Genomic DNA, 23,994 nt, shown 5'->3' with positions numbered 1-23,994 from the left:
GCCGTCTCGATATGCGGCGACACCGCCGCCGCCGTGGCCAGCGGCCGCGCGCGGCGAGGGCCAGGAAGCCTCCGGGAGGTGGAGAAGGTCTAGAATCTCGAAGCCTTCAGGTGTGAATTGCCCCCGTACGTTTGATGGATGCATGTAGGTCTATAGCTCTCCGATTTGGCTGTCGCTCTTCTCAATGGTTAGTACTGTACTGGATTTGTCAATGCCACGGTTCATTCCGGTATTCATGTACTGATGTACATTTCTTTCGCGTTTCTGTTAGGAAGTAGGAACCCCTTTTCTCGTGATATTCTCCGTTAACCCATGTAGATATGGATGTGAAAAATACTGTCGTGCTGGTTTAATACAGATTTGTAAACGCTTTTTTCCTAATGAAGCGCAGTTGAAGCAAGGGCATTTCTTAATTCTGATAGCTTATACGCGCAATATATCATGTGTGCAAATTGTTTGGTCACTTGCACACGCCATCGATACCCAATTTGTACTGTATGTAGAAATTCGCATTGCTCGCTTCAAAGCCCACGAAAAAGAATAGTTTACGCAGCCCATTTTTTGTGTTAGTGGCTCGTTTGGGAAAAAGCCCAAATCGGCCCGGCCCCGAATGAATGGAAGCACATCGAAGAGCGCAGAGAGACCTGTGTCTCACCTGTCTGTGTGTGCTGGGGTCGACGAAGCACCGGAGCGAGAGACAACAGAAGGACGCGCACGGAAGCGAGGAGAGGAGAGAGCCCCCCCCCCCCCCCCCCAAGGCCCCAACCCCATCTCCCGAAATGGAGGCGGCCGCCGCCTCGTCGCCGTCGCCGGAGCAACCGCTGCTCCGGCCGTCGGTCGCCCGCGCCGGCTCGGGGTCCGGGAGCCCGTCGCCTCCGCGGCCCCCCGCGGCGAGGCCGAGCCGGCTCGCGGCGCTCATCGGCCGCGCGGCGGGGCGGCGCGGCCCGTCGATGCTGGTGCGGGAGACGGCGGCGATGCAGCTGGAGAGGAGGCGCGCTGACTGGGCGCACTCCCGCCCCGTCGTCGCGCTCGACATCGCGTGGAACATCGCCTTCGCCGCCGCCGCCGCGGCCGTGCTCGTGGCCTCCACGGAGGAGAGCCCCGTCACGCCGCTCCGCCTGTGGCTGGTGGGGTACGCCCTCCAGTGCCTCGTGCACGTCGGCCTTGTTTGCTCCGACTCCCGCCGCCGCCCAGCCCACGCTCGTAGCTCTGATGTCGAGTCCGCCGACGGTGACGCCGCGGGCGCTGACAGCTCTGACAGCGACGACGAGGAGGACGAGGGTAGGGAACAGAGGAGCAGGTAAAGCGGAAGGATAAACCCCCCAAATTCCGGTTTCGCAGTGTGGTGGAACTGGGATTAGGGTTCATGCTGTGAATTTGCTGGGTGTGTTGACTCACTAACTAACTCAAATACGTTTTATGATTTGGGCTACGCATGCAGCTTTGCGAAGCGTTGTGAGTCGGTGAACACGATGGTGTCTTTCCTGTGGTGGATAATTGGGTTCTACTGGGTGGTGTCTGGTGGGGATGTGCTCGAGCATGATGCTCCAAGGCTGTATTGGTATTGTTGCCCTAAACCTGTACTCGTCACTGACTACATTACAACAGTAAATGCAAATGATTACATGTTAGTTAGTCTTCATACTGGTAACCATGGTCACTGTAATAAAATATGTGAAACAGATCTACTTGAACTTCTGAATTAACCTTAGCATTAACAAGTCCAGCGCTAACCAATAAATGCCATGATTGGACTGTCCAAATTACAATGAGTCCTGTGTTCTTGGGAGGTGGGGACAATCCATTTGGTAAGGTGTCATGCTAGTTTACACAAGCAGTTATAAATTATTAGTTGTGAATTGTGTATCTATTCTCTAGGTAATGACATAAGCCTGCTAAATTTACTATCCAGATGTTGCATGCAACTGATTTATTTGTCTCCGCTGCTGTCTATTATGTCTAAAATAGGTACCTGGTTTGGACTATTTTGTGCAGGCTAAGTGTTGTTTTTCTAGCGTTTGATGTCTTCTTCGCTGTGTTTTGTGTTGCTATGGCCTGTTTCATTGGGATCGCATTGTGCTGCTGCTTGCCTTGCGTCATTGCAATTCTGTATGTGCTGGCTGGCCAGGTAAATAAGAGGAATTCTGCATTGTAATTTGCTTTTTCTCTACCATGGTACCACCTAAATGGTTGCTTAGTTACTTTTCTTCAAAATATGTAGGAGGGTGCATCAGATGCAGATATTGGCTTTCTTCCGAGATATAAATATTCTGATCCCAGTGAGGATGGACAAAAAGGAACTGACGAGGGAGTTATGATCCCTGTCCTGAATAATAATGGAACATCAACCAGTGAACGTATTCTCCTTCGTGAGGATGCTGTAAGAATTTCTCTTTTTACCCTACCTTTTCTCACTGGAGTTCTAGTTTTCACTTGAAATTGCTTATTAGAGTATTCCATGGTTGATCATAGTACTCATGGCACCTCCACAGCACAGATAATTTCCTTAGAATTTAGTGCTTTTAACCTAGAAATACTACTGGTTACTTGAATTGCTTTGCAGATAACTCAGAATTTTGACATGCCAGTGCAAAAAAATGGGAGAACCTATTCTTGCAAATCGTATATATTCCATTTTTAGATAATGAGTCGTATATTCCATGCTATGCTAAGCTTCTTTGGCTCTTTGTTCTGTCAGGAATGCTGTATCTGCCTCTCATCATATGAGGATGGAGCAGAGCTATCTGCCCTCCCTTGCAACCATCACTTCCATTGGACATGTATTACCAAATGGCTACGCATGCATGCAACCTGTCCACTTTGCAAGTACAACATTCTTAAAGGCAGTGAAAGTGCATGATTTACTTACACTTACACAATTTCCATACCCGAAGGCTCTATGATTGGAGATCCTACTTGACCACTTGTAGAGCAAGAAGCAAGCGAAAGCTTTGTGTTTCTGATCTTTGTAAGCTGATGATAAGTGTTTTCCTTTTCTTCTAAGTGAAAATTGGTCGTGTGCCTTCCTGGTTAGGATCTGGTGACAGCCTGTACATGAATGAACTCACCGTACCTTTCTAATATCGATTGTACAGATCTTTTCGAGTTGTGCTGTTTTGTGTACAGAGGGGTTCTGAAATTGATAAAAAATCCGGGTAACATGGTGTAATGAACTCTTATCAGATTTTACAAGATTATCTGGTTGAAGCTAGTGGATTTTAAGAGTGAAGTGCACCAGCGGTCCCTAAACTTGTGTGTATGTGTTATCTAGGTCCCCGAACTCTCAAAATGTATTTTTAGGTCCCCGAACTTGTCCGGGGGTGTCATATAGATCTAAACGGGCTCCGTCTCACTCTATCCGCTGACGTGCATGTCATGTTAACGCCTACGTGTTGGTGGGGCCACGTGGGTCCCATATGTCAGTATCTCTCTCCTTCTTATTCTTTTTTCTCTTTTATCGTAGGCGTCACCGTAACATGGCACGTCAACGGATGGAGAGTATCGGAGCTCGGTTGGGTCTATATGACACCTCCGGATAAGTTCAAGAACCTAAAAATGCATTTTAAGAGTTCAGGGACCTAGATGACACATACACATAAGTTTAGGGACCGTTGGTGCACTTCACTTGGATCTTAATTTGGGGAGCAGCAATACTTGATGGATTTTTTTTACTAAAGCTAGCTCATTTTTTTTAACAGATTTTAGAGCTTAACAATGTGTGTTTTTAGTATTCATCGTCGAATTCTTTAGAGAAATATTATTCTTTTTATGAAAAATCACAAAAATACGTGCCGTTCTAGCGAAATCGTAAAAATAACATCCTGTCAAACTTTAGGTAAACGATATGGTGCTGTCGAACGGAAAAACTGCGACGGGTGCCCAGTCGAACTCCAGAGTTCGACTGGGCCTGCCATCTGGATCGGCGATGCTATCGAACGGCAGTAGGACGATTAGCTAGCCCCTGTCGAACTCCATGAGGCCGGCTGGGCATTAGGACTAATCGTGTGGAAGGGATAAGGCCGACTGGGCATTAGGACTAATCGTGTGGAAGGGACGTTGTTTCCTAAATAAATCAAAAGCTAATTACCGGAATAAAGCATGACTGCATGCATGTATATCTTGTGCGGTTGTGCCTACCAACCGGAATAAACTCCATTCAAAATATTTTTGCTGATGACAGTCCTACCCGGCTAGTTTTCTAAATTTTTGAAACGCAAAATTAAATTCATGAAAAAATAAATAAAATTAAAAATCAAAAAAATCGTGAAAAACACGTAAAACCAAAAAAATATACAAACATTGAAACTAAATAAATCAAATATACCAACAAATGATTTATTTAGTTTCAATGTTTATATATTTTTTTGTTTTACGTGTTTTTCACGATTTTTTGATTTTTAATTTTATTTATATTTTTACAAATTTAATTTTATGTTTCAAAAATTTAGAAAACTAGCCTCCTTCCGTCCTCGCAGACGGTGGAATGCCAGCCGGGTAGGACTTTCATCAGCAAAAATATTTTGAATGGAGTTTATTCCGGTTGGTAGGCACAACCGCACAAGATATACATGCACGCAGTCATGCTTTATTCCGGTAATTAGCTTTTGATTTATTTAGGAAACAACGTCCCTTCCACACAATTAGTCCTAATGCCCAGTCGGCCTCCTGGAGTTCGACGGGGGCTAGCCAATCATCCTACTGCCGTTCGATAGCATTGCCGATCCAGATGGTCGGCCAAGTCGAACATTGGGAGTTCGACTAGGCACCATGTCACACTTCTCCTATTCGACAGCACCATATCACCCACCCAAAATTCGACAGGATACTATTTTTTGATTTCGCTAGGACGACCTATATTTTTGTGATTTTCCATAAAAAGAATAATCTTTCTCCAAAAAATTCTTCATTGTCATGGAAATAAACCATAAATCTTGGCTGCAATTGATTTGCTTTTGCTTTTTGGAAGAAAAAGTGAAACAGCTTATTTCCAATTGAAGAATAATTTATGAAAAACTTTTATATATAGGTCTATAGTGATTTAAAAGCAGATGTTGTAAAATAGATTATGGTGAAAAAACACAAATTAACTTTTAAAATTTAATTTTTGATTTATAAGAATGTGTAGCCGCGAAATGATGGGAGCCCCTTGTCACAGTGACCCTTTCGTGACAATTGGGTATGCAATGTGAGGTTAACCACAATTGCCATCATCAAATATTCAAATAATTGGTGCAAAATTCAATTTCAAATAAGCAAACCATTAAGCATTTTCGATGAGTAAACTGCCGTTCAACCACATATAAATGTAACCCCTGTAAACGAGAGAGAACAAAACAGCGTTTGGCATTAGATCATTCAGTAACTAAAACCCTCTACCTCAGTCTGCACTCTCCAGCATGAACTTGTCTACTTTCCACTATGATCAGATGACACTGATGAAATCTGGTGGCTACAAGTGGATCTTTGAAACCCCTGTCTAGAGTCAACCACGTACAAACAGTCATGTAAGCTGAAAAACAACACAGTTCACAATCGCCCTCTTTTGGGGGGCGTGCATTAGCACATAAAAGTGCATGAATAATGAACCTTATATACAACTATCAACCAGCTGTTCATTAGCACATACAAGTGCATAAGCATAAGCAGACCAGTCTGAAGGCATAATCTGAGAGATTATATACTCTATTTGACAACTACTCTTGTCTACTATCACCCTCTTTTTTGGGCGGGGCACCTTCCTTTTCCACGAACAATCATAAAGTTAGTGGTGAAAAACTACTTAACCTTAGTATACATGAAGTACAATAGCTGCATCTAAGATGTGTATCCACAACGAAGACAAAGGTATTCCCAATCATTGTAACTCCAGTGTAAAATAAGAAAATTTCTTTTCTTCAGATCAAGTAGCCATCTCCATAGACCTTTGAAAATGCATCAAGCACATAAGAATTCCTTTCTTTGATCATGGCACAAACATTTTCAGCGTCCTGCTGACGCCCGCATTTGATATACATATGAACAAGTATAGTTTGTATTACCACGTTCATTTCAGAACCTATCTTGATGAGATGAGCATGTATCTGCCTTCCATAATGCAAAAGTCCTTGGTATCGGCAAAGGCTTAAAAGCCCTGCCAAAGTGTATTTGTCAGGCCTAATGCATGCCAGTTCCATTTGGCGGTAAATATTTATTGTTGCAACTGGCTGTCCATCCCCTGCATAACCAGAAAGGAGGGCATTCCAGGATATAAGGTTCCTCTCGTTCATCTGAAGAAATAGTAACCGAGCAACCTCAATGCAACCACACTTTGCATACATATCAATAAGCTCAGTTTCCAAAACTACATTCATCTTCTCTATAGTCTTAATGGCATGTGCATGAATTTGCCTTCCATACTCTTTATACCTCTGACTGCCGCAGAGCTTAAGAAGGTTAGCAAAGGTATGCTGGTTATATTTTAGATTTGCACATCCCATTTTCCGGAAAATCTCAAGTGCTAAATCAACCTGCCCATCATCAACATACCCAGATAAGAGTGCATCCCATGATACATAATTCCTCTCATCCATCCTGTCAAATACCAAGCGTGCAGATTCCGTGTTGCTGCATTTTCCATACATGTCAACAAGAGCACTACCCTGGATGACATCAGTATCCAACAGTCTTCTAACCAAATAACCATGGAATGCACGGCTACTATCTATGTCGGCCAAACAGGCACAAGCTGTGACTCCACTACCAAGGGTGAAGCGATCGATAATGAAACCGGACTCTTGCATCTGCACAATCATGTCAAGTGCCTCTTCACATAGACCAAGACGGGCATAACTTGAGATTATTGAGTTCCAGCTCACCTGATCCCTGCCAATCATCGTCTCAAAAACCATCCTGCAACTGTCAACGTCACCACACTTCCCATACATGTCAATGACGCAGTTCCAAGCAGTGACATTCCTTTCAAATCCAAGGACAACTGCTAGCGCATGCAGCTGCTTCCCATGTACCAGGCGTCCCAATGCACTGCACGCCTGAATCGTCATTACAAGAACAGAATCGTTTGGAAGCACCCCAGCATGCTGCATTGCAGAGAAAGCATCCAATGCTTCTTCCCACCGAGAAGAGCGGACATAGCCGCCAATGAGCACACTCCAAGAAACTATATTGGTGTCTGCTATCTCATCGAACACCTTCCTTGCATCATCCATCAACCCAAAATCCGTATACGCGTCAACCAATGCAGTGCCCACGATGACATGCTGGCACAAGGCCCGCTTGATGACCAGGGCGTGCACGGCTCGGAGCATCCTGATGTCCCGCAGGCCGGCGCAAGCCGCGAGCACGCTCGGGAGAACGAACCTGCTTACGGGCGCGCCGCTCCTCCGCATCCGGTGGAAGAGGTCGACGACCTCCGCGTGCCTACCGGCATGCGCCAGCCCCACGATCGCCGCGCTCGCGCTCTTCCCGCCGCCGTCCCGAGGCGCTTCCCCAGGCCGACCACGCTGGCCCCCGCCCTCGCCCTCGCCGCACGTCCGAGGCATTTCGTAGAACAGGTCACCAGCCGGGGAAACCGTCGCGACGGTCCTCTCGGGCATTCTGCCGAACAGGGCAGGCGGGTTCGCCGGGCCAGCGTTTTGCGCGGCTGTTGGAGCGCGTGGCACGGCGAGTTCCCTCTGCAGGGTCGCCGCGGAGGCAGCGACTCGCCTGAGGCGGCGGCGGAGGCCCCATTGGTGGTGGGTGGGTCGGGGAGTAGAGCTCGGGGGAGGGGGAGGGGGAGGGGGAGGGAGAGGGAGCGGCTGTGGATAAGGGTGCTGCAGGAGGCGGCAAGAATCCATCCGTTTGCTGTCCCGCTCGAAGCCCTCTCAAAACGAGCTCTCCCTTCGCCGAGTACTATACAGAAACGAAAAATTGTCCTCTTCTGAATTCAGAAACGAAAACTTGTCCTCTTCTGAATTCAGAAACGAAAAATTGTCCTCTGTTACAATTTGCAAATTACACCTACCGATTTATAAAAGAAAAGTTATTGAGGCTGTTCGGAATCACGGTGTCTTTGCAACAAATTCATGGGAAATGTATAGTTCAGTTCACGTGGGCTATAAGGGAGAAAAATGATACACTTACTCTGTCTGATAATAAATATTTGACATTTATAACAAGATTTGATCAAACTTTGCCTTGCCACTATTTTAATATCACAAATTTATTCCGGTTGAAGTTTTTAAAAAGTTTGATCAAAATCAAAATCTTGTACTACTGAATATCAAATAATTATGACCGAATAAGAGTACTAGAAAACAGCATTTCCCCCATAAATTAAGACGGATAAGTTGTCACTTTAAGCATATGTGATGCTTAATATGGATGGAATTGTAACCATAGCATCGAACTGCATAGGTGCTCTTCATTCTCAAGTGCTAGTACTAGCATACATTAGCAGGTACCAAGTATCCCAGGACACAAACCATCAAGATGGCGCAGAAAAAGGTCTGCTTGTAGCACCTCTCCAGAGACCTAAAACAGCTGAGCAACTATATACAGGGATGATTGTTTCAGCCAATTACACGTTCTGAAGTGTCACATGCAGCTAATGCAAGATCTTTTACAAGCTACAGAGCATAAATTCTCTTCTCATGATCAGAGAATGCTTCCAGGTCTGACAAGCCCTCATGGATAGACCAGGAGAAGGACTTGCTGCCACTTCCTCTCTTGATGCGCCGCTGTCTATCTTCACCAAACTTGAATCGAGGGCGCAGCAATAGATAGGCCAGGAAGAGGAGAGTCCCAATCATGATTGGCCCTCCGATTGCTGATATGGTGAAAGCCATCCAAGCATTCTGGGGGCCAACTACAACATAGGCCAATGAGATAAAAGCCGCGCATGTACTGAGGCATGCCGACCACATTAGCTTATTTACAATCTTGATAACCCGCTTCTGAGCACCAGTTTCCCAGGCAACCAAGGTGATCTGCACTACCACCACCGCAAGGGAAATGAAAAGGGCGGTGGCATTCAGAAGACAGAAAACTCGGAAACCAGTGAGGTTGGCTATATGGGCCTCACCAACATCTCCTCCACTATCCCTATCAACGTAGTACTGGCCTGGCAAATTGAATATGGCAACAAATGCGATGGAGGCAATTAGGGTTGCTACCATAGTAACTGAATTGATGGTGTTCTGAACAGCTTCTCTGTGTAGTTTCCGGAGCTCTTTGGCTATTCCTGTCACTCTTTTATTGGTCTTGGCATTCTCATTGAGCTGTGCTTGAACATTGTGCTTGATGTCACTCACGGTTCTCCTAAGCTCTGATGTTTCATCAATTTTCCCCACATTCCGTGCATTCTTTGCGCCAGCTTCTGTCAGCCACTCTATTATTTCCATTTTAGACTCACCATAAGGAACTTTCTCAGCCAAATCCATAGCTGTTTCATTCTGATTATTGATAGCGTTGACTTCAAGTGTTTCGTAGCTGAGGAGAAGTTGTACCATCTGGAAAATAAATGGAACAAATATATAAAATGTTGGTACATCATTGAGACAAGGAAAATTTCCATGAGTTCACAAGAAAAAACAAGTACATTTCAGATGCAACCTAAGCTTCAGATCAACAACTCCAAAAGGCCACTGTACCTTTGCTGTCTTAATAGATGCATAGTAACGTGCTATCCTCAAACATACTATTAAACACTCTATTATTACCCATTGCTCATCTTCTATCCTAATATCATCCTAAAGGTACAAAAGTTTGAATACAAATGTCTATGAACAATAATTTAGTGTGCAAACTAGCTGGACCAGTATGAAGACAAATATTCATGATAATATGGAACTTCTAGAATTTCGATGATGGTGCCATCACTGAATGAGCTGCAACTAGAGAGGGTGCATCTTAATAAGTTTGGCATGTTCCAGTCATGAAGCATCAGTGGCCAAGCTATTGGAAAGGAGGATGCATAAATAAACCAAATAGTTCATTGAAAATTGAAACTGCCTGACAGAAATGACACTGCTATACGTTCTCCAGGCATAGTATACTTAAACTCATAACATCAAATGAACATAGAAGATAGCAATACATGATTTTAGGCTTTTAGCAAAGAATTATACCTGAGGCCTCCATTTTCGTGTAGCTATGTGCAAAGCTGTGTTTGCCTTCTTGTCGCGTACGTTGAGTATGGAAACATCAGCCATCAGTAACTCCTCCACTACATCCGTGTTTTTACCTTTTACAGCCATGTGAAGTGCAGTCTGCCCCTTCTTATCTCTGATTGGAACAATTCCTGGATCCCTCTCTATAAGTGCTTTCACAATACGATGGTAACCAATTCTTGCAGCAGTGTGTAGTGATGTCTTGCCATTTTTCCGCACAATCCTTATGCAGCTATCATCAGTGTCCAATATGGCGTTAACTATCTCCAAGTGATCTTTTACTGCTGCAGAGTAAAGCGGACTAGTATTGGAGGAGTCACACACTGAACATAACTCAGGCCACCGTCCCAAGAACTCCTTCACAACCCCTGTTATATATGAGAGCATTTGTTCAACATCTGTTTACAAAATAGATGAACATAACAAACTGTGTTTCATATGAATTGTGGCTATGCACATATCGATCTCTGTATGAACACCAATAACCACTATATCTAAACTTCCTCAACCAAAAATTTTGATAGCTCCTCAGTCTTAACTCTTAAGCTTATTCATATACACAGGCAATCAATCGGACTGATGTTCGATTTATCAAATAACTAAACTATATCGATCAAATTAACAAGAAAGGATCCCGATTTCCCAGTGCAATACACCACGCACTGCCACGCTAAGCTATAAATTACCATTTATCATCCTACTGAGCTCAAAGCATTTGGTAATCGGCTAATCGCAGGGAAGCTTCTGCCTTTCACACAGTCGCAAGAAGGATCGCATCAGATGGGAGGGCAGGGCAGGAAGAGAGAGCTCACCGGTGTGGCCTTGCTTGGCGGCGACGTGGAAGGCGTCGAGGTCGAGGCGGGAGCGGACGGTGGCGGCCTCGAGGTCGTAGAGCGGGATGAGGAGGCGGACGACCTCCTCGGAGCCGGCCTCGGCCGCGACGTAGAGCGCCGTCTCCCCCGCGTCCGTCTGCGCGGCGGCGAGCGCCGGGGTGGACCCCGAGGCCTCGGCGTCGGCCAGGAGGCGGCCGACGGCGGCGGCGTCGGCGGATCGGACGGCGGCGAAGAGCGCCTGGTGGGAGAGCGGCGGGAGATCCATCACCGCCGCCCGGCCGGCGGCGTGCTGCTGCTGCTGCTGCGCGCTCGCCGTTGCTGTCCTCCCTGTCGTGTTACTCCTGTCACTACACTGATCGATATCGATCGATCGCGTGTTCGCGTGGACTCGGTTAAAGCTAGCTTCTGCTGCTGCTGCCACCGTTGCTCTCGAGCTTTTTTTCCCCCTTTCTCTCGAGCTTTTTTCTTGCCGTGGGATAAGTGGGCGAGAGAAAGCGAAAGAAGAGGCAGGGGCCAAAGCACCAACCAGCCAGCACGATACCACGAGCCCTTTGGACGGCCGCGCTACGCGCATCGCCGTGCGCCGTAGCGGCGTCAGCCACTTTGGTGGTCAATTACAAATAAAAAATAATCGATGAATAAAATTATATATAACGATCTTTTTAATTAAAGAATAAGTATTGATTAAAAATTATAAAATCAACTCTAAATTAAAATTTTAATTTATAAACGTAAACAGAAAAAAAAGATTAGGTTTTCGAGTTTTGGTCGGCTTCCTGTCTCATTCAAGTGATTATTTCTTCATCCACTTGGAAATAAAACTTATATATGCGTGCTAGTTTTTGGTTATGTGCTTATGTACATGTTAGAGGTGTTAAGTATAGTTATATTATTTTTAGGTAATCGACTAAGATAAATAAAACATATAGTATTTTCTCTATTGCTTAAAAGTAAAAGAAAGTTTGTATTCCCTCTCCCCCTTTAGCACGCTCCCACCTCAAGAAAACCGGAAAAAACAACTTCTTACCACACATAATCGTTATGTTGTTTTCATGAGAAAAAAAATAAAACAACTTTTATTTCGTACCAATCTATCTTATGAACCGATTCTGAATAGACCCATAAAACATAATTACTACTTTATTATAACTTTAATATAATGTTTCGTCGTAAAGCATAGATAACTCTCGAGGAAAAAAAAGCATGATTGTCCATTCACAGAGAGAGAGAATAAAGTAGTAAAGTGGGAAGTTGAATTTGTATTTCACAGTAGCCATAAGTTGTCTGGTACAGTCGTCTTGGTCACATTCGGAGGAGTCAACTCGGGGGTGTTTAGTTAGAAAAATAAAAAAATTTTAGTGTTACATCAGACGTTTGACCGAATATCAGAAAGGGTTTTCGGACACGAATAAAAAAAACGAATTTCACGGCACCGCAAAACAAATCTTTTAAACCTAATTAATCCGTCGATAGTGCATGTGCATTAGTGTATCACTTACAGCTAATCATGAACTAATTATACTCAAAAGATTCGTCTCGCGATTTTTCACATAACTGTGCAATTAATTTTTCGTTTTATCTATGTTTAATGCTCTATTTAGTTATCAAAAATTCGATGTGATGTGTTTGGGGGGAATTTTTGGCAACTAAATAGGGCTTCAGTTCTTAGAAAAGAAAAAAAAAAAGAGAAGTCAACTCCAGTCTCGAGCTGCAATTAAAGTGCAGTTGGGCCTTGACGGCCCATGGTCCGACCACGCAAGCTGAGTGTCCCTAACAACAGGCCACCAAGCTCCAGCGGTCCAGCCTGATGGCCACGCATAAGCGACAGCCCATCTCACCCCACTTCCCAGCCCAGCAAACCCCTTGCGGTGAAAAAAATTGATAACGTAGAGTAACATAGGATATATCTCCTTACAAACTTATACATTTAAATTTTAATTTTGTAATTTATAATAAAAATAAATTAAACTAATACTAGTATACACCCAATCTTTGTAGTAGTCAAATATGCATTAGTATGTTTATACAGTGATATAACTCATATGAATCTGTCATATTAAATTTTTTTATATTTCTTAATAACTATATTTACATAATATAAGAAATGGATGGATATTCAGCTGAGTGTTAAAATAGAGTTTTGCTACCATCCTAGCCAAAACTCTCCGCCGTGGACGGGGTCGGGGCCAAAATCACCTCCACGGGGATCATTTGGGGACGGGGCGAGCCAAAACTTCATCGATAGGAGTCATCATGCGAGCCCAAAATTATGAAAACACATACAAAATCTTATGTGCATTGATAATTTTGTGGTAACTCGTTCGGATAATAGCCATGTTTTCTAATTTTTGATGTTGTATTCGCTATTATTTATAATTTCAGTATTATGATTATATTTTGATGTATATTGTATATTATGATGCGTTGATCGAAGAGAGTATTAAGTTTATTTCGAAAACAAAAGGTCATCATTTGGGACCGAGGATCTAGCGGGTACGGGGACAGGGGACGTATTCCCTTGGGTTTGTGTTTGAGGCTAGGACCAGGGCCGGGATTAATTTCAGAGACGAGGCCAAAGCCGTTCTAAGTCATCCCCGGTCCCGCCCCGGCCCGCCCTGCCTATTCGCCGTGGGAAAAACGCTCGCGATACACCCCGCGATTGGGGATCCGAGAGCTGTTTCAACCTGCGCGGCCGGCGCCGTGTCACGCTAGCAGGTTGTTGGACTTTCCGCGGCAGCCGATTCAAACGGGGGATAGTTACGCGCAAACCGTTCGTGGCCGGGCCGGGCCGGGCCTGACCGGACGGATCAATCAGTGATCATCAATCAATCCCCCGCAAGTTGGTTGGGTTGGGTTGGGTTGGGTGGAGGAGGTGAGGGAGATAATCAGGATAAGCCCTCCGTAACCTCTTGTTTAGCCGAGTGATCGGCCGTGGCCATGTCATTGTCATCTATAATCTATCTAATAATCTCAGATCAATCATCTATCTAAGACCACTCACTTTGTTCCTGCTTCCTACTTGAACTTTAACCACTCGTAGTTAAGTCCTGCGATTCTTGGAGCGCTGAAAGTCTTCAGCCTCCCAAGTGGCAGCCGGAAATGCAAACGGAGGGTAGAATACGAGAGTCAAGCGACAACGATCTGCTCTGCAAACGTATGTATTACCGATGTTATACATAAGTGGAACCAAGCCGTGATTCACACGAACTGTAACCTTCAAGCCTGGCAGTTTCCCTCTAGAATATGAAGACATAAGTACATAACATGGCACTACAATCGTCACTGCAAAGTACCGACGACCTGATCGAAGACTTGATGAAAAGGAAAACACATCTACAAGGTCAGTCGTTAGAAGACAAACAAGACTTGTGTGAAGCAAAGGTACAAGCGGCATTAAGGGGTCGTTTTTTCGTTTGTTAAACTAAGAAAACAAACATCAATTTTTTTTCAAAAAATAATTTGAAAACAAAACTTTCAAATATACGTTCTTAGCGATTAAAAATTAAAGTTAAAAAATAAACTTATTATGAAAAAAAATCTTAAAATTAACTTTAAATATAAATTTTTGGCTTATATAACTATAAGCAAAAAACGAAAAGATGGAGTTATAAAATATTACCAAACTGCTATTAGGATTCTACTAGGACCGTGTACAGTCGTGAGTCCTCCGATCAAGCAGTCCAACGCCGTAGCTTTCGACGGCGAGGACGACGACGACGCGTACTCGCTGCGCCAAGACGGCGATGGTGACCAAGGAGTCGCCGCTGATAGGTCCGCTGGTTCGCTGAAAGGGACCGGAATCTACACCCACGTATGTTGCGTTACTCTTCGGATCTTTGATCTTTCTTACTGCCAAGAAACACCAGGAGAACAAATTTTAAAAATGGAATGCGAGAGGAGCGTCTCACTGCACACTGGTCGAGCAAGTTGACATTGGATGGCACCTACGAGCAACTTGCTTGTTGGTATTAAAGACTGGATGTTGATTTATTCAGGTCAACCGATATAGCATAAGGTTTACCCGGTTAATTATCTAGTGTTTTAGAGTACCAGCTAATCCAGAACATGGTACGCAGGACGCAGAATAAGATGTGGCGACAACGCTGACGAAAAAACAGCTGGAAGTTCAATGTCTAGAAGCAAAGCAAATTCCATAGCTGACTCCAAAGGATGAATAATACTAGAGAACACAGCAATCCCCTTGATGATAATATTGACAGGGATTATGATAATTCAGGAAATTGTAGCTGGCTTGCACCCCATTTCTTCGCTTACGCTTATAAATCAAAATTTTAATTTTTTATTTAAATTTGTAGTTTATTTTAGGATTTTTCACTGAAGTTTATTTTCTAGCATTGACTTTTATATCGCCAAAAATACGTACACAAAATTTTTATCCACAATTTATTTTTTATTTACAAATGTATTATTTGGTTTTTTTCTAAAACACCTAAACAATCACTCTCTACGAGCCCATCGCCTGTTGAGCTCTGCCAAATTGCATTGTTTCCTCTCCATTTTCCAGATGTTTCTGCTGGTACTGACCAACTGTTGTTTATATATGCATATACTAGCAGGGTTCACCGAACTCGCGGAGAAGCCACCGTGGTTTTCTCGGTGCAAAACCAAAAAAAATCCACAATAATCATGTTTTGTCAGACGACAGTTATAGAGGTATCCGCGGTAAGGTAAAGCTACTGGTACATTCTAGCGGTGCAGTGCCTTTCAATTCTTCACCGATGATTCAGGAATAGGTTAGTGCATGAAGTTCAAATCTTTTTAGGTTTTCTTTTATAAAGTCATATGTCATAAATATTTTGTGGTCTAAACCATTCAGTGATCCAGTACGTGCATGGATAAAACAAAAGGGTTGGCATGTGACTAGTATGATAATATAATTCAGAATTTCAGATGCGTTCCCTTTGTCATAGCGTGTAGGCCACTACTGATAAACCACGTCCACATATGCAACCCGTCGTTGTCCTGAAAATTGCAAATACCCAACATGTAGACTACAGAATTATTGGTACCCACAGTTTTTTCTTAACTGAAATTCTGAAGTATCCTTCGCTTATCTGAAACTTTTTTTTTCCTGAACTTCTACTGAAGTGGTGCAAATGATTGGGCTAACAGATCAACAACGCTGTATTTTTATTTCTGAAAACAACAAAGTTGAAGATTATCAGAAACAGTTTCTTTATCCAAAACTGATATGGATAGCCAGAATACACATACGGCAGAAACTACTGTACATTTATTTTGTCGAATGGGCACTGTCAGTACATAGCTGGGGTTGCTCCTCTGCAAGACTGCAACACCTAATCGAAGAGAATGTACATTTTTTTTAATGCTGAAATCGTCAACAGCTACTACGCAAGCAACAAACCTTTTTGCCTTGTTCCGGGCACGAAGCTAGGGCTGTATTGGCCAGCAGGTTCAACACCATGAATTGTGATGTTAAACAAAGGGAGAAAAAATGCCTTAACCTGATCGATCGTGACAAGAAATGCTCAGACCAGATCTTTCTGCGTATATTTTGCGAGTAGTGAGCGAGTGACGCTGCACACAAGGAGGACGAAGGATTCAGGAATGCAAGTCGTCACGACCTAATTAATTGAAACTTAATCCAACGCAAGTTGGAACCGCAAGCTCGTCTAGTCAGGCCGCATTGCTGTGGTATTGGAGCATGATCAGAATGCAGCAATTGGGGAATTAAAGAGGTGATTCTGGTGCGACTAACCTAGGAAAAATGACTGGAAGAACGCAACATGCAGGCATCTTTCTGGATGGGATCACAGAATCGAATGCCATGTGCCCCAGGAATATTGCTGCTCCCTTTTCTCCTCCTCCTACCAAGCAACATCCTGCATGATGCGGATTTAGAACGAGCAAGTAGGGTAATGTCTCAATATCTTTGCTTTTGAACAATATCTCTGCTTTGAAAATTCTCCTTTCAAACTTCGAGTTTTCAGTAATCGGCTAATCGCCAAAACTTTTTTCCTTAAATTTCAAACCCGTTTGTCTGAAAGAAGGGACAACAATTTTCGTATGAATTACGCAAAACCGAGGGGACACGATTAGAAGATCGTAGTGCTCATTTTCAACGATGGCAGCGCGCATGCGGCCCAAGTCGTTGAGCAGATTTTATGCGCGTGGCTACCAAATGGACCACGGAGACACGACCGGTAGCATTTATGTATGGGTTTATCACTTATTAGAGTATGTACAATAGCGGGCTATAAGAGCATCCTCGACAACTCATCTAAATTTGATCCACTGTATCTTAGTTTGGATGGTCATCTAAAACAGTCGCATGCTCTATATATTTGTGTGCTCTAGCAGATCATCCATATTAGGACATCTATATTCTAGTCTATTATATTTTGTTGATACATGTAACTACCGCATATTTGTTTTATGTTTTATAGTGGTCAAAGTGGGACAATTGAGTTTTAGATGATGGAGAGAGAATATCTATATCTCTCATAATATAGAGAACATCTAAAAATAGAGGATGAAATAGATGATCTGTTGGAGCATTATTTTTATCCTCCATACTCTATTTTTAAAATAGATGATGGGATAAAAGAGCTGTTCGGGATGCTCTAAGTCAGTATAAGCATATTTTAAAGAGATAAGAGGGGAGAGAAGATACATGAGCTACTAATTTGTAGTCGGCTGCACATGGACTACCAGATACAATGTGTGTATGACATGTTAGATCATTTACTAATGTTTACTAATGTTTTGTAGATAACTATTGTATGAATAGACTATTAGATTGACTATGGATGAATTGGAGCTAGTAATTGACTATACTATCGAACTTGCTCTTAGAGTATCCTAACAGCTCATCTAAATTTAATCATTTATTTTTTTACTTGGATGATTATTTAAAACAGTTTATCATCTCTTTGTACTCCAATAAATTATTTATATATAACATCCTACTGTCTTTTCAGAGGATATAGAAAGAACATTTAGGAATATCAGAATCAACAACCTAACAAACAGACTCTAAATATGACCTTCCTCCCTCTCTTATAGTATAGATGACATCTAAATTTAAAAGATTCGATAAATATTTTGCCGGAGCTTAACTTATAGTCTCCGACCTATATTTTACGATTAGATAGTTGATCGGCTGATGATGCTCTTATCTCTCCGATTAGATGAATACGCGCTAAAAATGCCAAGTTTGTAACCAAAATTTCCAGATACGCTCCAAGCCTCCAACTATACATACAAAAGAGAATCAGCAATTAATTCCTTTCGAGAAAAGAAAAGATTCAGCAATTAATGGGCCCCAAGATTCAGATATCAAACGTGCAAAGGTGAGATTCACCGCACCCGTGCAGAAGGAAAGCTGTGGCCGCTGTACGACCGCGCGTTGGCGTGTGCTGGGGTGGCCGCCGTTCCGTCGATCCGTGCCGTCTTTTTGTTCCGTGCCTCACGTGCGCTTTTCATCTCGTGATTTCTACAGTGTCTCTTGACATGATAATTTGCCCTCTCCTCCGTTCAGAAACCAGAACAATGAATGGTTAAAAAACAAATTATTATAAAAAGTTAAAAATAAATTTGTTTGTTTTACACACGGTAGATGTATATGCACAAAACATACATCAAAGAATGGCTGCGTGTAGAGACGGTAATTAGCCCAACCATTTTGCCTATAAAATTTAAGAACTGGGTTTAACACAGGTTGAAAATAAAATTATGTATTATTTTGAGCTAAATTTTTTTAAGAATTAAATAGTGTTGTGAAAGAACCCACTAATCTTGGTACATTCGCACCCCTAACTGCGTGTGTGCCACCAACACCCCTAAAGAGGGAGTCTATATTCAAAGTTGATTATAGTTTTGAATTTTTCGGGTATATTTTAAGCTCCTAAATAGTAATTATAAAAAAATATATATTTTATAAGTTATAAAGAGAAAATATAGAAAATTTTTTATCTACTTAAATTTATGAAAACGTTTATATAAATTAACATGAAAATACATTTATATTCCTTCATTTTTACCTTATGAAATTCCTCCAGAACCAAATAGACCTTAAGTTTATATCCGTAGTCATTAAAATTTCGAACTGTGACTCTACTTTCAAGTCACCTGCGCTAATATTTGGTAGTAGAACTCTCCCAAAATATTCTTTCAAGGCAATTATAAAATATTATGAACCTCAAAACTGAGCAATTTTAATATTATAGCCGTTGCTGGCTACAAATGGTCTATAGCCAATTTAATAGCCAACACATACCAATAGTCATATACGGAGTACTATCCAATTAATACACATATGTCTTAGAGTCCGTGGTACAGTTGACTGTGAATCCATAGCCTGCTACTCTTTTCTTTTTTTTATCATCTTAAACTATACTTATAGGTGGCTTACAGTATCTACTCTTAATCACATCCGTGTTACTCTCGTTTTCCCATGTGTCAGAAGACCGGGGCCCAAGAGGCCAAGATGATACTACGAATCTACTACAAGTGTACAACCCCATTGGCACGACAGGAGCAGGCAGCGGGGGCTTTTTGGTAGGATGATTGAATCCAACTTATTTTTAAAATCCAATTCTTTTCGGTTTTGGACCTCTCCAAAGCATCGAAAAAGTTAACCATGTTTTTCTTTTACCTCTGTGCTTGGAACTCATAATAAATCAGCCACTACTGCTGATAAAGCTGCCGCTCAGAATAAATTATCTTTCCGCAAGAAACCTCCAATCCTTCCTTAACACCAACCCCGCGCGCTGACACGTGGGCCCCCAAGCTCCTGGCCCCACACGTCAGTTACTACTTACCCGGAATCAGGTGGGAGATCACGTAACAGCACACGCACCTACCGCGCTGATCTAATTAACCGAATATATTATCCGCGGAACTCGAAAAGCGGGCTGTTTTGTTTGCTAGGGGCTCAACCATGCCGTTGTACGTATATACGCAGGATTCAATTTTTAAATAAAAATAGTTGTACTTGTACCTTATTTTTTTGTTTTTCTTATACTTATAGACAAATTTTTAATCTTAAAATTAAAATTAAAATTTTTTTATCACAGTTTATTTTTTAGGTTTAGCTTTTAAATAACTATAAACATATATATATAAAAATTTTAAAAATTATTTTTCGTGGTAAATATACGGTTTGCCTTTCTTTTTTTCAACCAAAGTCCCAAGAGATAACCTATAATCTCGAGTGCTGCGTATTTGTACCGTGCGTGCCAACTTGTTTCTTTCTTCCCCTGTAGGTAGTCGTCGCCATTATATAGCCGCCTTCCCCGATCTCCAAGCCTCGGCGCCACCACCCACCACCACCACCACCACCCTCGTTCCAGCTGTGCCGGCCTTGCTTCCTCAATCCTCCGCCATGGCCTCGCTCACCGATCTCGTCAACCTCAACCTCTCCGACACCACGGAGAAGATCATCGCCGAGTACATATGGTACGCCGCCGTGTTTTCTGTTTGTTCCATCCACGCGGTTTTTTTTTATGATATATTGTTACTGCTATCTTCTTCTTCGGATCTCTTCTGGGTTTTGGTCGTTTTTTCATGGCGATGAACGGGGGTTTCTTCGCGAGGGATCTTTCGGGGTGTTTCGGGAGCGGTGCTCGTCATGGTTTGTCACAGATTCGTAGTAGATTTCGTTTCTTTTTCGGTCGCTTTTCACTCCATGACTGAAGCGGCGGCGGCGGTGGCGCTCTTCGTCTCGTCCTTGTCTTCCTCTCGTTTGCTTCATCCAGCTCTGTCAGCCAGTAAAAAAATCTCTCTTTTTGTTTCTTTTCCGGTGAATTATTGATTAACCCCGGATTCTTGATATGCTTCAAGAGAGATGGAGATTACCAGTACGAGCAGTACTCTTTCGTTTGTCCTTTTTGTGGAGGATGATCTCTGAAGTGGCAGGCTCTGTCTGCCACCTGGTCCTCCCTGCGAACATGTCGCTTCCTCTCTGTGTCACCATTTGGCCACGGCGAGATGCTCTGTAGTCCATACTCTGTACCGTCTCGTATTCGGTTGGTCCGTTGGTGCATGAGTTAATCTCCCCTAATCACGCTTACTTTCGGTCAAAGATGCAAACTTTCGTCCTTAACCACCCTCAGATCACAAGATTACTGCGCTTTGTGCTCAGTAATCCATGTTGATAAGTGATCTTAAATGATTTTCATTGTTTTTAATGCAGGATCGGTGGATCTGGCATGGATCTCAGGAGTAAGGCTAGGGTAAGATAAGATTCCCAGCACAAGGACCCCGTGATCCTGTTTCTTACTACCACCATGTCTTATCACTTTTTCTGCCAAGTTATCCACTGAGCACTGAGCTGTTCTTGCGCTTATATCATCCGGGGCTTCTCCTAAACAGAACTGGTTATTTATTATCAAGTATATTATAATTGCTCGGTTGGTGGTTGCAGACTATTTCCGGCCCGGTTACTGATCCCAGCAAGCTGCCGAAGTGGAACTATGATGGCTCCAGCACCGGTCAGGCCCCCGGCGAGGACAGTGAGGTCATCCTTTAGTAAGTATCTTGTCGTGGCAATCCAAAGTGTGATAGTCGGTTATTTTTATGTTTTACTTGGATCCAAGCAGTAATTTTTTTTCCACCATGTGCCATCTTGCAGCCCACAAGCTATCTTCAAGGACCCATTCAGGAGGGGAAACAACATCCTTGTAAGTGGCAGCAGCTTTTCAGTTTGTCATGGATGTGATTTATATTCGGTAGTAGTACCATCTCTGTTCATCCAGACATCGAGATCGATCGGCACATGTCTATAAAAATTGTCTGCTGTTTCTTCGGTTCATACTACATTAAGGGATGTAGATTTTACTAATAAAGGGGGGAAATGGCTTTAATTTCTTCAGGTGTAGATATGTAGATTTACTACTGAAGGGTCAGGTGTAGATTTACTACTGAAGGGAAAAAAATGACTTTAATTTCTTCAGGTGTAGATTTTATGATGTTTTTATGACTGTTTCTGATGTCATGGAATTGGATTGATCTTGGTTAAGCGTTTTTTTATTGTATTTATGATGACTAGCACGATCATCTGTTGCACCTAACCTGACTAGTTGAGGAATCCAATGGTTTGTTTCGTCACATTTCTCCAATAATTGACACCCTATTGTTCTAAAGAAATTATCGTAATCCACAGGTCATGTGCGATTGCTACACCCCAGCTGGAGAGCCGATCCCCACCAACAAGAGGTACAATGCTGCCAAGATCTTCAGCAACCCTGATGTTGCTGCTGAGGAGCCCTGGTATGCCTACTAATCTTTTCACCAAATGATTATCACAACGTAACAACAATCTTTGCAATACTCCTTGCTATAATAATTGCTTTGTTGATTGATCCTATAATTTTTCTCTTGCAAATGATAGGTACGGTATTGAGCAGGAGTACACCCTCCTCCAGAAGGACATCAACTGGCCCCTTGGTTGGCCTGTTGGTGGGTTCCCTGGTCCTCAGGTACACCTAAGCATCATATTTGCTTTCGCTTAATTTACCAATTTTCAAGTGTGGCCTAACTAATCTCACTTTCTGTGTATTGTAGGGCCCTTACTACTGTGGTATTGGCGCTGACAAGTCTTTTGGGCGTGATATTGTTGACTCCCACTACAAGGCTTGCCTCTATGCCGGCATTAACATCAGTGGAATCAATGGAGAGGTCATGCCAGGACAGGTGAGCACTACCTGCAAACCTTTTGATATTTTCTCGTGTTGAAATTAGTGCATTTTCTAACAGTGCCGGCATTGTGATTGGTTTCCAGTGGGAGTTCCAAGTTGGCCCGTCTGTCGGCATTTCTTCCGGTGATCAGTTGTGGGTTGCTCGCTACATTCTTGAGGTATGGATGATACTGTTCTATCAAGATGATACTTTGGTAAGATTGGTCTGATCATTGATCAAATTCCTCCATGTTCATTCTTCAGAGGATCACTGAGATCGCCGGAGTTGTCGTCACATTTGACCCCAAGCCCATCCCTGGTGACTGGAACGGCGCTGGTGCTCACTGCAACTACAGGTGAGAATTTGATCTAGAACAGATTAATATGATCGTGTTAACTGCGATATGCTACTCTGCTGATCAATAACATGGCTGCTGCTTTCAGCACCAAGTCGATGAGGAACGACGGTGGCTACGAGATCATCAAGTCCGCCATTGAGAAGCTCAAGTTGAGGCACAAGGAGCACATCGCCGCCTACGGTGAGGGCAACGAGCGCCGTCTCACCGGCAGGCACGAGACCGCCGACATCAACACCTTCAGCTGGGTACGTGCCTCGCCTTCTTCTTCTACCTCCTCTCATAGGGTTTTTTTACCGTATTTGAAAAAGATAATAAGATTTTTTAAGAATGTTAAAAAAGCTCTGCTCTGAAACACCTGAATTCATGTCCCGTTTCAAGCTCTGATCTTGAAAATAAATCCGCAGGGAGTTGCCAACCGTGGCGCCTCCGTCCGCGTCGGCCGTGAGACGGAGCAGAACGGCAAGGGCTACTTCGAGGATCGCCGGCCGGCATCCAACATGGACCCCTACGTCGTCACCTCCATGATCGCCGAGACCACCATCATCTGGAAGCCCTGAAGCCGACTTCTGCCGCCACAGCATCAGCATCATCCTCGTGTCCTCTCCAGCTCGCCGTGTGTCACTCCTGTTGATTTATCGGTCACTGGAGGATTTGGCGAATTGCATTCGTGCTGGGAGAAGTACAGGAAAAAAAAAGGAAAAAAAGATAAAAAAGAAAATCTGCTCATTCCATTTCGTTTGGGTGCACGCTATGCTCTACTGCATTTAGATTAGCTTTTCTTTCGTCTTTGGGTGACGGCGAGAGGTGACTCGTCGTCACCACTTTGCCTGTCTGGGTGCTCTTGTGAACTCCAATAATGGCCGTACCTCCGGTACTTGTCTGCACTACATGTGATTTATCATTGTTATTAGTGATCACCTTTATATAAATGCTTGCTGGCCTTCCAATGGCCGTGGCTCTTTCTAAACTTCGTTGCTAATGGGAGACAATATTTTGG

The 23,994-nt window shown here is 43.2% G+C and overlaps 4 protein-coding genes across 4 annotated transcripts; 2 read left to right on the top strand and 2 right to left on the bottom strand.

Annotated features, from left to right (window-relative positions):
- The first annotated feature begins 779 nt into the window (after window positions 1-779).
- On the top strand, window positions 780-3,234 carry LOC102722559 (E3 ubiquitin protein ligase RIE1-like). Its single transcript, XM_006648962.3, has 5 exons — window positions 780-1,300; window positions 1,442-1,561; window positions 1,996-2,128; window positions 2,222-2,380; window positions 2,699-3,234. Exons 1-5 carry the CDS (start codon window positions 780-782, stop codon window positions 2,858-2,860), a joined length of 1,095 nt encoding a protein of 364 aa, XP_006649025.2. The 3' UTR covers window positions 2,861-3,234.
- Window positions 3,235-5,293: 2,059 nt separating this feature from the next.
- Window positions 5,294-7,845, bottom strand: LOC102713985 (pentatricopeptide repeat-containing protein At2g13600-like). Its single transcript, XM_006647791.3, has one exon. It carries the CDS (start codon window positions 7,830-7,832, stop codon window positions 5,895-5,897), a length of 1,938 nt encoding a protein of 645 aa, XP_006647854.2. The 5' UTR covers window positions 7,833-7,845; the 3' UTR covers window positions 5,294-5,894.
- Window positions 7,846-8,371: 526 nt separating this feature from the next.
- On the bottom strand, window positions 8,372-11,437 carry LOC102722280 (ankyrin repeat-containing protein At2g01680). The gene is made up of 3 exons (XM_006648961.2): window positions 10,958-11,437; window positions 10,104-10,513; window positions 8,372-9,485 (listed from the first exon to the last, which is right to left on the bottom strand). Exons 1-3 carry the CDS (start codon window positions 11,241-11,243, stop codon window positions 8,604-8,606), a joined length of 1,578 nt encoding a protein of 525 aa, XP_006649024.2. The 5' UTR covers window positions 11,244-11,437; the 3' UTR covers window positions 8,372-8,603.
- An 8,757-nt stretch (window positions 11,438-20,194) lies between these two features.
- LOC102713713 (glutamine synthetase cytosolic isozyme 1-1) lies at window positions 20,195-23,964 on the top strand. The gene is made up of 11 exons (XM_015833848.2): window positions 20,195-20,419; window positions 21,156-21,195; window positions 21,387-21,490; window positions 21,594-21,642; window positions 22,125-22,231; window positions 22,353-22,440; window positions 22,526-22,654; window positions 22,743-22,817; window positions 22,903-22,994; window positions 23,083-23,242; window positions 23,402-23,964. Exons 1-11 carry the CDS (start codon window positions 20,346-20,348, stop codon window positions 23,552-23,554), a joined length of 1,071 nt encoding a protein of 356 aa, XP_015689334.1. The 5' UTR covers window positions 20,195-20,345; the 3' UTR covers window positions 23,555-23,964.
- The last annotated feature ends 30 nt before the right edge of the window (window positions 23,965-23,994 follow it).

Source organism: Oryza brachyantha, chromosome 2, assembly GCF_000231095.2.
Source record: "Oryza brachyantha chromosome 2, ObraRS2, whole genome shotgun sequence".
In the NCBI taxonomy this organism is placed as follows: domain Eukaryota; kingdom Viridiplantae; phylum Streptophyta; class Magnoliopsida; order Poales; family Poaceae; genus Oryza; species Oryza brachyantha.
Note: the sequence above shows the minus strand (reverse complement) of the source record. Positions and strands in the feature narration are given on the sequence as shown.